This window comes from Salmo trutta, chromosome 30 (assembly GCF_901001165.1).
Source record: "Salmo trutta chromosome 30, fSalTru1.1, whole genome shotgun sequence".
Lineage (NCBI taxonomy): Eukaryota > Metazoa > Chordata > Actinopteri > Salmoniformes > Salmonidae > Salmo > Salmo trutta.
The window spans coordinates 37,175,315-37,188,304 of NC_042986.1; the positions used below are offsets into that span (position 1 = coordinate 37,175,315).

General features: G+C 43.2%; 2 protein-coding genes across 8 annotated transcripts in view; one reads left to right on the forward strand and one right to left on the reverse strand.

The window, feature by feature from the left end:
* The first annotated feature begins 5,698 nt into the window (after positions 1-5,698).
* On the forward strand, positions 5,699-9,538 carry LOC115168608 (sorting nexin-21). 2 transcript variants are annotated; one of them, XM_029724053.1, is made up of 4 exons: positions 5,699-5,863; positions 6,655-6,934; positions 7,307-7,455; positions 7,530-9,538. In XM_029724053.1, the coding sequence occupies exons 2-4, from the start codon at positions 6,667-6,669 to the stop codon at positions 8,298-8,300; spliced, it is 1,188 nt and encodes a 395-aa protein (XP_029579913.1). In that variant the 5' UTR covers positions 5,699-5,863; positions 6,655-6,666; the 3' UTR covers positions 8,301-9,538. The 2 variants fall into 2 exon arrangements, with proteins under 2 accessions (XP_029579913.1, XP_029579914.1); XM_029724054.1 differs by having other exon boundaries at positions 6,655-6,862.
* Positions 8,573-12,990, reverse strand: part of LOC115168596 (inositol 1,4,5-trisphosphate receptor type 3) — a 58,030-nt gene continuing 53,612 nt past the window's right edge. For 3 of the 6 annotated variants that reach the window (XM_029724014.1, XM_029724015.1, XM_029724012.1), the window contains exons 53-58: positions 12,091-12,192; positions 11,764-11,885; positions 11,448-11,613; positions 11,179-11,339; positions 10,828-10,989; positions 8,573-10,300 (exon numbers count right to left, since the gene is read on the reverse strand). In XM_029724014.1, coding sequence (XP_029579874.1) covers positions 10,172-10,300; positions 10,828-10,989; positions 11,179-11,339; positions 11,448-11,613; positions 11,764-11,885; positions 12,091-12,192 — 842 coding nt within the window. In that variant the 3' untranslated portion in view covers positions 8,573-10,171. Of the gene's footprint in view, positions 10,361-10,827; positions 10,990-11,178; positions 11,340-11,447; positions 11,614-11,763; positions 11,886-12,090; positions 12,193-12,990 lie in introns of all 6 variants that reach the window. The other 3 variants (XM_029724017.1, XM_029724013.1, XM_029724016.1) reach the window with 2 other exon arrangements.

The following is a 12,990-nucleotide window of genomic DNA, read 5'->3' on the forward strand; positions in this document are numbered from 1 at the left end:
GCTCTCATGCATGCTTCAGTGTTTATTGCCTCGAAGCGAGCATAGATGTCATTTAGCTCGTCTGGTAGGCTCGTGTCACTGGGCAGCTCACAGCTGGGCGTCCTTTTGTAGTACGTAATAGTTTGCAAGACCTGCCACATCCAACGAGCGTCGGAGCCGGGGTAGTACGATTCAGTCTTAGTCCTGTATTGATGCTTTGCTTGTTTGATGGTCCATCGGAGGGCTTAGCGGGATTTCTTATAAGCGTCTGGGTCAGAGTCCCGCTCTTAGCTCAGTGCGGATGTTGCCTGTAATCCATGGCTTCTGGTTGGGATATGCACGTACAGTCACCGTGGGGACAACGTCATCAATGCACTTATTGATGAAGCTGGTGACTAAGGTGGTATACTCCTCAATGCCATCTGATAAATCCCAGAACATATTCTAGTCTGTGCTAGCAAAACAGTCCTGTAGCTTAGCATCTGCGTCATCTGACCTCTTCCGTATTGAGTGAGTCACTGGTACTTCCTGCTTTAGTTTTGGCTTGTAAGCAGAAATTAGGAGGATATAATTATGGTCAGATTTGCCAAATGGAGGGCGAGGGAGAAATGTATAAGCATCTCTGTGTTTGGTGCAAGTTGTTTTTCCTCTGGTTGCACATGTGACATGCTGGAACAAATTAGGTAAAACGGATTTAAGTTTGCCTGCATTAAAGTCCCTGGCCACTAGGAGCGCCGATTCTGAATGAGCATTTTCTTGTTTGCTTTTGGCCTTATACAGATCGTTGATTGCGGTCTTAGTGCCAGCATCGGTTTGTGGTGGTAAATAGATGGTTACGAATAATATAGATGAAAACTCTCTTGGTAGATAGTGTGGTCTACAGCTTATCATGAGGTACTCTACCTCAAGCGAGCAATACCTCAATACTTTTTTATTAGACATCGCGCAACCCTGCCCCTTGTGTTACCAGATGCTCTGTCCTGCCGATGCACGGAAAACCCAGCCAGCTCTATATTATCCATGTCGTCGTTCAGCCACGACTCAGTGAAACATAAGATATTACAGTTTTTCATGTCCCGTTGGTAGGATAGTCTTGATCGTAGATCATCCAGTTTTTTCTCCAGTGATTGCACATTGGCCAATAGGACGGATGGTAGTGGCGGTTTACTCACTCGCCGACAAATTCTCACAAGACACCCTGACCTCCACCCCATGTATTTCCATATTTTCTTCACGCAAATTACGGTATTTGGGCCTGATCTCGAGAAAGCAGTATATCCTTCGTGTCAGACTCATTAAAGAAACATTTTTCATCCAATTCGAGGTGAGTAATCACTGTTATGATGTCAAGTTGATGGGCATGTTGCAGCAGTATGTAGGAGGGAGAGTCCTAGATGTGAAAAGTGTGCAGGAGGGCATGAGATGAAGGAGTGTGTAGTTTCAGTGGATAAAGTTGTGGAGGTGCCCATAGGGCTGAAGATCAGAGGTGTTCGTTGAGAGAAAGTCAGGTTGAGGTTGCTATGGTCAGAGTTGTACAGAAAGTGTCGAGCAGTGAAGAGAGTGGGAGAGGAAGATGGGACACAGAGGATTCCTGTGAGTAGGCTTAGACTAATAGAGAGTGATGGGAAGAATATGTGCTTTCAGTAAGGTAGATTTCTTGGCATTCATAGCTATGGTTGTCAATTGTACTGCAGAAATGGATCAAAAGTCACAGAAAATAGAGGTTGTGGTGGCAGCGGCAGAGAAATACTTGGGATTGCGAGGTTTTACTGCAGAACAGCTGCAGGGGGTGTTGAGTGGCAGTGTTCTGTCCTCGCAGACCGTCGGTCTGGAGCAGAGGAGTAAAGTACCGAAGTGAAAACACTTGAAAGCACTACTTAAGTCGTTTTTTGGGGGGTTATCCGTACTTTACTTTTACTTCACTACATTCCTAAAGAAAATAATATACTTTTTACTCCATACATTTTGCCTGACACACAAAAGTACTTCTTACATTTTGACAGGAAAATTGTCAAATTTACACACTTATCAAGAGAACATCCCTGGTCATCCCCTACTACCTCTGATCTGGCAGACTCACTAAACACACATGCTTTGTTTGTAAGTTATGTCTGAGTGCTGTAGTGTCAATCCGTCAATACATTTTCATTTTTAAATGGTGTCGTCTGGTTTGCTTAATATAAGGAATTTGAAATGGTTTATACTTTTACTTTTGATACTTAACTCTTGAGTGGTGTTCAGGTCTGTGGGACCCATTTTCAATGTTTACTAAAATAAAAAGGGTTTTGTGAAGAACATGTAAAAAAAACACATTTTCAGTGAGTGCACACTGTGCATCCCCCTACTGTATACATTTATATTACATATGTGGTGTTCGGGTACACTGGACCTGAGGCTAGGAAAAGTGTGTGTGTGTGTGTGTGGGGGGGGGGGGGGGGGGGGACAAGTAAAAATGAAACAAAGGTTAGCTTTGTTCCTTCATCCTGTCTTCCTCCTCCCTGGGCCTGCTGTTTCAACATATCACCAATAACCTGTCTGTCTCCCTGCCTGTCTGCCTGTCTCTCTCTTTTCTCGCACTCTTTACCCTTTGTAGTGTGTGTGAAACTACACAATGTCTTGCGAGAACCTACACAATGTTATTACAATACATTAAATAAATGTTGATCCATTCTATGTGATTATTTAGGTATTTAGTAAATAAATAATTCAACCAAGTTTTGTATTGCTGATTCAACTTGTTAGCCAGGGTTCGTGAAGATAACCAAGAATTTACAACTTTCAGATGAGACTAAACAAGGTGACGATTAAATATTGACTGCTATTGATGTAAAAGATGACTAGGTCTTTAAGAGTTTATTCGGAAGATAAAAGCTCTATAAACATTATTTTGTGGTGCCCCGACTTTCTAGTTAATTACATTCACCTGATTAGCTTAATCAGGTAATATTAATTACAGAGAAATAATTTTATAGGATAGCATGTCATATCACTTAATCCGGCATAGCCAAAGACACGACACAAGCTAGCTGCAATCAGGTCAGTGTGGGACAAGTAGGTGGACCGCCTCCCATGTTTTACAACCCTGGGCCCAACGTTACTGTTGATGAGCAGCTTATGCCATTTAGGGGCCGCTGCCCTTCAGGCAGTACATACCGTCTAAACCCACAAAATATGGAATCAAGATCTTGGCTGCCTGTGATGCTGCTTCATCATATGCATGGAACTTGCAAGTGTATACGGGGAAGCCAGATGAAGTGGTCCCTGAGAAGAACCAAGGGATGTGGGTTGTCCTGGACGTGACAAAGGGACTCCATGGCCACAACATGCGATAACTTTTTTACTTCGCACAAGCTGGGACAGGAGCTCCTCAAGAGGAAGCTGACAATGGTAGCTGTTGAATACACGGAACAGGCCTATCAATTCCTCTAAGTTTGTGTTCACGGCCGACACGTCCCTAGTGTCCTACGTGCCAAAGAAAGGCAAAAATGTGGTACTCATGAGTACGCTGCATAGGGATGGGAGAATCTGTGGCCAGGAACAGCAAAAAACTAAATCATAATGGATTATAATGCCACAAAAGGAGGGGTGGACAATTTAGACAAGCTGGTGACTGGCTACAGCTGCAAAAGAAGAAACCTATGCTGGACACCTGTGATATTCTTCAACATCTTGGACATCTTAGCGTACAACGCGCTTGTCATCTGGATGGAGTTGAACCCAGATTGGAACAGAGGGAAGCTCCAGAGGAGACAGCTCTTTCTCGAGGAGCTGGGCAAGACGTTGGTGAGACCTTAAATCCAGAGGAGGCAACATATCCCAAGGACCTCAGCTTCTGCAGCCATCGTGAGGAGGATTCAGGAGGATGCTGGTGCTCCATCCGCCCGACCCACAGAACCAACAACTCCAATAGTAAGTGTGAGTGATGTTGTTGTGTGTGTGTGTGACTCTCCTACCTTGGCCTGCTGTAACTATATATGTGAGTGAGTGAGTGAGTGAGTGAGTGAGTGAGTGAGTGAGTGAGTGAGTGAGATGTTAGTAAAACTCCTGAACGAAGTGTTTTCATCATTCTGGACTGCAGCCGGTAGCAACAAGAAGAAACGTTGTGATGTGTGTGGACATAAGAAGGACAGGAAGACACAGTACACCTGCATCAAGTGAAAGAAATACATTCACAACACACACAGTAAAACTCTGTCCCTCAAGTGGTGTCTAGACCAGCCTTGATTTGTGTTCAATGGGGCTCATTTATCATTTCCATAAAATACTGTATGTAAAATGAGTCCTTCCAATTTGTTCAGTTCAAAGCAATAAACATCAATAGCGATGAAAACCTTGTTTCATTTATATTTGTTCAAGATAAGCATGATTTATTCCACCCACTTCTTGATTATTTTTGTTGACAAAAATCACATTTTATATAAAAAAACGAATAATACTTATTGATAAATGTGATGTAGCAGAGGTAAATGGTAAATATTAACCACGCATGCTGTCTATATTGCTTGTAATTGATATGTCAACATCTAAGTATTACGTATTTTTACTAAATTGTTATGGCTGTATTGTTTTAAAAACCCAATAACGTTGTGCGTCCATCAGACCCGCGAACATTGGGTGAATAACAAAAACATGAACACCACACAAGGGTTAAGTACATTTTAGCAATCCCATTTACTTTTGATACTTAAGTATATTTAAAACCAAATACTTTTAGATTTTTACTCAAGTAGTTAATACTGGTGACTTTCACTTTTACTTGAGTTATTTTCTATTAATGTATCTTTACTTTTACTCAAGTATGATAATTGAGTTTGACTCTACCACACCTGCTGTTTTGACCTCTGAATGCTCAGCTATGAAAAGCCAACTGACATTTACTCTCAAAGTGGTGACCTGTTGCACCCTCTACAACCACTGTGACAATTATTTGACCCTGCTGGTTATCTATGAACGTTTGAACATCTTGAAGAACAATCTGGCCTTAAATGGCCATGTACTCTTATACTCTCCACCAGGCACAGCCTGAAGAGGACTGGCCACCCCTCAGACCTTGGTTCCTCTCTAGGTTTCTTCCTATGGAGTTTTTCTTTGACACCGTGCTTCTACATCTGCATTGCTTGTTTTTTGTGGTTTTAGGCTGGGTTTCTGTATAGCACTTTGTGTCATCTGCTGATTTAGGGCTCCTGAGTGGTGCAGCGATCTAAAGCACTGCATCTCAGTGCTAGAGGCATCACTACAGACACCCTGGTTTGAATCCAGGCTGTATCACAACCGGACCCTCCCATAGGGCGGCGCACAATTGGCCCAGTGTCGTCCGGGTTTGCCTGGAGTAGGCCGTCATTGTAAATGAGAATTTGTTCTTAACTGACTTGCCTAGTTAAATAGAAAAAAATTATGAAATGTAAAAAGGGCTTTATAAATAAATGGGATTGATAGGGTAAATAGTGGAATGGGGTGTTTTATTTTATTATTATAAAACGTTTTGTTTTATTATATATGTATATATATTTTTTTAGAGCGGTTTAATAGTTGGCAGGGTAATTTTTACTTTTCCCCCAATTTTGTAGTACCATATCACAAATCAAATAAATGTAGGTAGGTCGTGAATGGCCTCACACTTCAGTACAGTAGGTGGCGGTGAATCTACCTTCAATTGGATGCGATCCGCCAACACAATCTCGAAGAAGAAGAGATTCCGGGGCCGAAGAAGAAGAGATTCCGGGGCCGAAGAAGAAGAGATTCCGGGGCCGAAGAAGAAGAGATTCCGGGCCGTATCCAGCGGTAAAGAGGTCGGACAGACTGTCCCAAATAAGTTTGGGGGAGAGACCGAAGCGGTGTAATGCTGATGAAATAAGGCTGGGTGCTTTACGGATCCATCATAACAGTGAGTAAGAGTAACAACTCCGTTAGCTATAGCTACTTTTTTTTTTTTTTAGCTCGACCGCTAGGTTTAGCTAGCTAAATAAATTCAAGTAACTAAGTAATTAGCTAGCTAAATTGTTTTTCCTAGCTACAGTAGCATGCTGACTCGTTACTATAGCTACGTTAACAAGTTAAGTAGGTAAATAAGCCGATTTGACTTGCTAGCTAACGTTATCTATTTGTATTATTTGCTAGCTTCGCTTAGCTACCTAGTTAGATGGTAATTGGAATTGGGATCTTTGGGACGTCCCACTGACGTTGACATGTTAAAAGTGGGTAAAGTTAGGTAATCCTGTTTGGCTAGCTCGCAAGACTACCTAATCTATTTTGCATTCGTAACTAGCTAGGTTTTCTTTCCCTTCTAATTCAAGTCGTTGACAATACATTTACACGTTGGAGCTCTTGCCTTGGTTCTCCATCTTGCATACATGTATGTTTTTTATTGTTTAAACAATCAGGCAAACGCAATATTCAAAGTACCGCTAACTAGTTAGAATCAAAAGTAGCTATTATCTTTTAAAGACCCCTACTCGAAGTGTCTGGTTTCGGGATTTCCGTTATTCATAAACTACAACGTTTCCAGTCAAACGTTCTAGCTGGGGGTGTAACGTTAGTCACCTAGTTGATCTGAGTTGTTACCATACGAAATAATGATTGATATTTACTATTATAAGATGACTTACACCTACATGGACTTCTTGTAGGTTGTACACTAAAATATACTATCTGAAATCAAATGAAATTATTTCCTAGTGGTTTGATGGGATGGCTTCTAAGCTATTGGACAGACTGAGACGAACACTGTTCAAAGGAGAAGTAGTCTCTAGGGAGCCAATTGATGTACCAGAGGACAGCTTCCCAGAGAGTTCTGAGTTAGAAGATGACACAGAGTGTCTCTCAGAGCGGCTTGGGGGAACACTCTGCTTCGATGGAGAGAGCGCCATGGAATCAGAAGACCCAGGTGAGGCCTCAGGACCAGACAGTGATTCAGACTTCCTTGGAGAGTCCGTAGAGGATGGATTCAGCAGCACAGGTAATGTAGATCTTAGCAGCAACTAAAATGGGTGCCGGTACTAATTTCAGTGCCGGTACTGTTTTATATTTAGTTGCAGGAACTTTGCAGTACTTTTTGAGCTGATATTCTGAAGTGGAGGAACGAAAGCAGTAGAATATTTGAGGTGCTGCTGAGTATCCACAACTGTGATTATGTATGGACAATGATGTACTATTAGTATTAGGCACAGTCAACTGAAACAGTCTGACCAGAATAACAATAACATTCATTCCACGGTATCCTGGTTTCTTGAAACTGCAAATTTCACTGAAGCTTTTTCAGTCTGATCTTTCTCAGTTTAGATGAGCGGTTTTAGGGCAGTCTGAGCTGATGTCTCTCTTTGTTCCTCAGACACCAGCCCAGTGGGCCTGTCTCCTGGAGGCTCATCCCTGCTCACATGTCAGTTGCAGCGGAGCTTACGGAGCCGCACTGTGCCTGAGAAGCTGGTGTTTGAAGTGACTGATGCCAGTGTGGTGCCAGAGAGCTCCTCTAAGTATGTGGTAAGTATGAAATAGCAGAGATGAAAGTCTAGTCCCTGGCTAAGCCTGTGTGTGACATCTCTCCCTCTCCTCAGCTCTACACCATCCATGTGATCCAGTCTGGGATGTTTGACAAAACCCCCGCCGTCATCACCCGGCGATACACCGACTTCGAGCGTCTGCACAGCCGCCTTCGCCGTCGTCACGGGGACCACATGGAGCGTGTCTGTTTCCCCCGCAAGAGGCTGCGTAAGAACTTTGTGGCAGAGACCATCGCCAAGCGGAGCCGGGCGTTTGAACAGTACCTGACCCACATGCACTCGCTGGCTGAGCTGCGACGCTCTGCCACCTTTCTGGAGTTTTTCTATCTGGGTGACCTGCAGGCTGGCCAGATGCTGATGCGTGTGGGCCGTTACCAGGAGGGCCTAGGCCCTCTGCTCAACGGCCTGAGGCTCCAGGAGAAGCTAGGCTGTGAGCAGCAGGGGATGCAGCAGCCTCACCACCAGCAGCGCACCCACTGGCTCTTCACCGTGCTGGCCCTGGTGACCTGCTTCCAGGAGCTGGAGCAGCTGGGGGAGGCCCAGGAGTACTGTGACCGAGCCCTGAGGGACCTGGCCCCCTCACAGGAGGCCCTGCAGCAGCACCTCTTTCACCCACTGCTTATCCCTCTCCTCCAGACCAACGTCAGATTGTCGTGGAAGATCTCCAAGGATAAGCGGCGGTGGGAGGTGCTGCTGCAGGAGATCCAGGACTCTGGGGCTGATGTAGGGAACCAGCCCAGCCTGAAGGAGTACCTGATGAAGGAAAACCTGGTGGAGAGCGAGGGAAACACTAAGACCAAGGTCAAACGAGACGACACCACTTAACCAGAAGATAATGGTACTCACTTATGAGGAATGCACTTCATGTAGCCTAGCCTAGTAATGAGGTATTTGGTCTCTTTTGATATGTATTTTCTACAGGAGTCTGGACTGTTAGACATTATAATGAATACACTCAACTGACCAAGTCATACACAATAAGCAGAAAACAATCACATTTTATAGAATGTTTCTAAAGTTCCAAGTATTCACTAGCTTTACCTTGTAAATTGAAAACACTAAAGTCATTTTGATCATTATATTTATGATACAGCTGCTTTGTAGCAAACATTAATATTTTTATTAAACATTGTATTTTTCCAGGTCAATATTTCAAGTACTGCTGCTTTTAAAACCTTTATTTCTTTTAATTATGCCATTCAGAATCTTGACGTGTGGATGAATAACTTTTAGGATAAAAGGATCACAGTTCATTTTGAAAAGGAAACAGGGATTTTCAAAGGCACATTTTCCACTAACTAATTTTCTACCTGTTACACGTATTATTTGCTTGTTTACACATTAACGAATTAAGGGAAAACAATAGATGTCTGAGCTCTCGACAAAGCACTCCTACCTGTTAAATCTGTCAAGGAATTTTAATCAACCTTAGGGAATTGGGGGTAGTTGTTAATAGCCCAGATTATTCAGAGAATGTGTTTTATTGCTATGCTTCACGAGTATGCAGCCTCTGTACTTTTAGATTTTAGTCACGGTCAGTATAGACTTACATGAGGGAAAAGCATGCTAGTCTACGGTGAGTTCCAATTCTCCTATTTGGTCCCCTTCATATGCCATAAGGGGGAGTCAAATCTGAATTCACCGCTGGAAGTGTGTGAGAATGTTTTAGACTTGAGGTATGACGTAACAGTGTATTTTTTTCCCCCCCACACTAACTGAAATAGGTCCTGTATTACAGAGCACAGTAACCCTGTGATTAAGTGTAAAAGGTACCTTCCTACTCTGTGAAAGAATAGGCTTGTAGTCGTCCTACTTTAATTGCCTGAGTGACAATTCCAAACGAATGTAAAGAAAATGATTGTTAGCCTAGATTAAAATACTAAGCACTCGCAACAATGCATTTCAAAGTGCCTTTTTTTTTTATGTTGTGAACTCTAGCCTTAACTTTGTATACTTAACCAAATCCTATTTTCAGAGTACTTCCTCAGTTATGTCCTTTGTCTGTATTAACTTGCTTTTTAACATTGGAATGTATTTTATTGAATAAATCTATCCTAAAAATGTAGTGAAGGCTTTTACTTTTTCCATTTGGAAGAAATTGCATACTATTACTGGCATGTTGTAGAAGTAAAAACAGTTAAAATCAAACACTGTTTACTGATGCACATTCAGAAGATAACATTGTCAAGTTTCCATTTCTCTAAGAGGGGCCAATACAATGGAGACATTGACAAGTAGATGTATTTCAGACAAACATTTGGTGCTAGTCATGGACCTACTGTAGTAATCTGTAAATCTAATATAATGGATGAACGTGTTGCTTCCTGCTTTGCCGTAGTATCACTTTTCAATGTTGTTGTCATCTGAGATGTGTTCGCAGCAGTGCAATGCCATTAATCAATTGCTCTGATTATATTAACATGCATGGACCAAGAACAGAGATTGATAATGTTCCTCTTTCTTCAGACGTACGTTACTGGAAGCGTTGAAACCCTTTAAGGAGAAACAAATGGAGTGGATTTACAAAGAACCCAACCTCAGTAACTTAGTCCTGTCAGCATCAGTCACAACTAAAAACATTTTAACACGTGATTGACTCCATCAGAGAGTGTGTTGGCTGATCTTGGATAGTATCGATAGACTTAACGGACTCAGTCTTTGGCAAAGCGTGGTGGCACAGTAAGACAGGACACCAATCAGGGTTTGTTGGACATCTGATGGTTTCCTCCAGCAACACTGGGGGACATGCTAGCAGCACCAGCTCCTCCTCCTGACTGGACATCCACAAAGCCCATCCTCTGCCGCCTCTTCCTCTGATCCGTCATCTACACAGGAAACAGTATGTCAGCCAGCCAGGCCAGGGGCATCCTCCTGGAAACACTAGCCTATATCATGAGGACATCAGTTAACCAAATTGTACTATTTCTACAATTTATCATTATTATAGTATGCTACTTGCCCTGGATAAGAGATGTGAATAAGTGCCTTGTATATTGTTCTGGAGCTGGCCAGCTCCTCAATGTCTCTGACAAGGGACTAAGGGGCTAGATTCTATCCGTACTGCTGAAGAGCCGTGACATCGTGCGATTTGAAATGTAAAAAGGTAATTTCCGATTGAGCTGACATGCAGCGTTTAACCGTAAATGAAGGCTTTGCGAACACTGCATTTAAATTTCAATCGAACTATAGAGCGGATCTTCTGCAATACGAATTGAATCTAGGCCTGTGTGTTATACCTGCTCTTTGAGCTCTGTTAGCTGTCCTGTGAGTTGAATCTAGGCCTGTGTGTTATACCTGCTCTTTGAGCTCTGTTAGCTGTCCTGTGAGTTGAATCTAGGCCTGTGTGTTATACCTGCTCTTTAAGCTCTGTTAGCTGTCCTGTGAGTTGGCTGACCACATTCATAGTGGACGTCAGTCTGTCCTGCAGGTTCCTCATCTCGTTCTGGTCCCCGTCTCCATCCGTCACCACCAGGGACATGGCCTGCATGCGGGGGAACCAGTCCAGGTTCTTACTCTGAGACAAGACGGGGGAGGACATGTAGAATCACTGGCAGTGCTCTTCCCTAGCAACAGATGACCCCAAAGTCAAAAGTATCCAATGCTACTTATAATAAGGATACGTTGTAAACTGGTTTCAGTGAGAGTTATTTTAGAGGTGGTCGTTTATCCAATTAAAATAGAACTCAACCAGCTATTACTGTACCTTTATCATGAGGGCCACATAACTCTCTGGTCCAGTGTAGTCAGTCTTGTTCTTCTCGCGAACAAGCACGATGAAATACAGGTAGTTCCAGATGTTATGTTCCAACTTTATGTGCTCCTCAAAAGACACTGTTTTATTATCAAACTTGTCCCTCTCCAGACCTGCAGGGAGTTTCAGGTTGAATGTTCAGATTGTGTGATTTATGAGCTCATGTTATGCAATGTTTCTTTTTTTTTGTTCCTTTAAAAAATAATCTTTTGATCTCTCACCACAGATGAAGCAGGTGGTCTTGAGGACCTCCTCTTTCTTCTGTTTCTCACTACGCAAGTCAGCGAAGGTGTCGATAATGACGCCAAAGATCAAGTTGAGTACGATGATGATGACAATGAAGTAGAAGAGGAGATCGTAGATGACGCGGGCTGGGAACAGCGGCTCCTACAAGGTACGAAATCACATCAATTGTTCAAATGTAAATATGAATGTTGGCTTGTGGAACATTTTGTCCTCTTTGACATGAAGTGATACTGATTGTGTATTAGATGGATTGTAAGTAGGTTAATGTGTGTGGTGGGTCTTCGTTCGTACGTTTTTGGAGGGCCTGCGTAGCACGTCTCCCACCCCTCCACCGTTCCTCAAGCCGTGGTTCAGCACAGTGACAATGCACATGAGCAGAGTGTCACAGGCCCGCTCCAAATTGTTCTCCTCTGCTAAACCGTAAAATTGTTTAGCTATGTACCACTCACACCAGACTTTTTAAAGTTCATGATATTTTACCGCTCACATCCATCCAAACTGTGTTTTATATTATTTAACATTTATTTCCTATCCAAACCCGTCAAACGATGAGGGTGACTTAACAATTAAAGGAGCAATAGATGACTTACTAAGTAGAGACAATAAATGGAGACTAACCCTCAGGTTCAACAGGAAGTCCTGCCTTTGCAGTGCAGCTGACTCCATCACTACTGCAGGTGTTCAGGAAGTCTTGGGATGCCTCCTCATTGCCATGTCGCCCTGTAGAAGATGATCCCAGATTAAATCACAACCCTATAGTATACCATACACAGAACATAAAGTTATTTTTTAGTTTTTGTAAATAACCTAATTCAGCTTATCAACCAGCTAATTATTAGAATCAGGTGCGCAGCTCTCCAGGAACAGGGTTGGAGTGTAAACCTACAGGATGGTAGCTCTCCAGGAACAGGGTTGGAGTGTAAACCTACAGGAGGGTAGCTCTCCAGGAACAGGGTTGGAGTGTAAACCTACAGGACGGTAGCTCTCCAGGAACAGGGTTGGAGTGTAAACCTACAGGAGGGTAGCTCTCCAGGAACAGGGTTGGAGTGTAAACCTACAGGACGGTATCTCTCCAGGAACAGGGTTGGAGTGTAAACCTACAGGATGGTAGCTCTCCAGGAACAGGGTTGGAGTGAAAACCTACAGGAGGGTAGCTCTCCAGGAACAGGGTTGGAGTGTAAACCTACAGGACGGTAGCTCTCCAGGAACAGGGTTGGAGTGTAAACCTACAGGACGGTAGCTCTCCAGGAACAGGGTTGGAGTGAAAACCTACAGGATGGTAGCTCTCCAGGAACAGGGTTGGAGTGTAAACCTACAGGATGGTATCTCTCCAGGAACAGGGTTGGAGTGTAAACCTACAGGGCGGTAGCTCCCCAGGAACAGGGATGTAGAGCCCTGCCATACACTGACCAATGACCAGACATGTTTGTTTTTTATCATGTCTTATTGTACCATCCATACGCTAACTGCTTGTAAAGGCTACCTGTCTGATTTCCAGTAAGGTTATTAGCCTTGGCG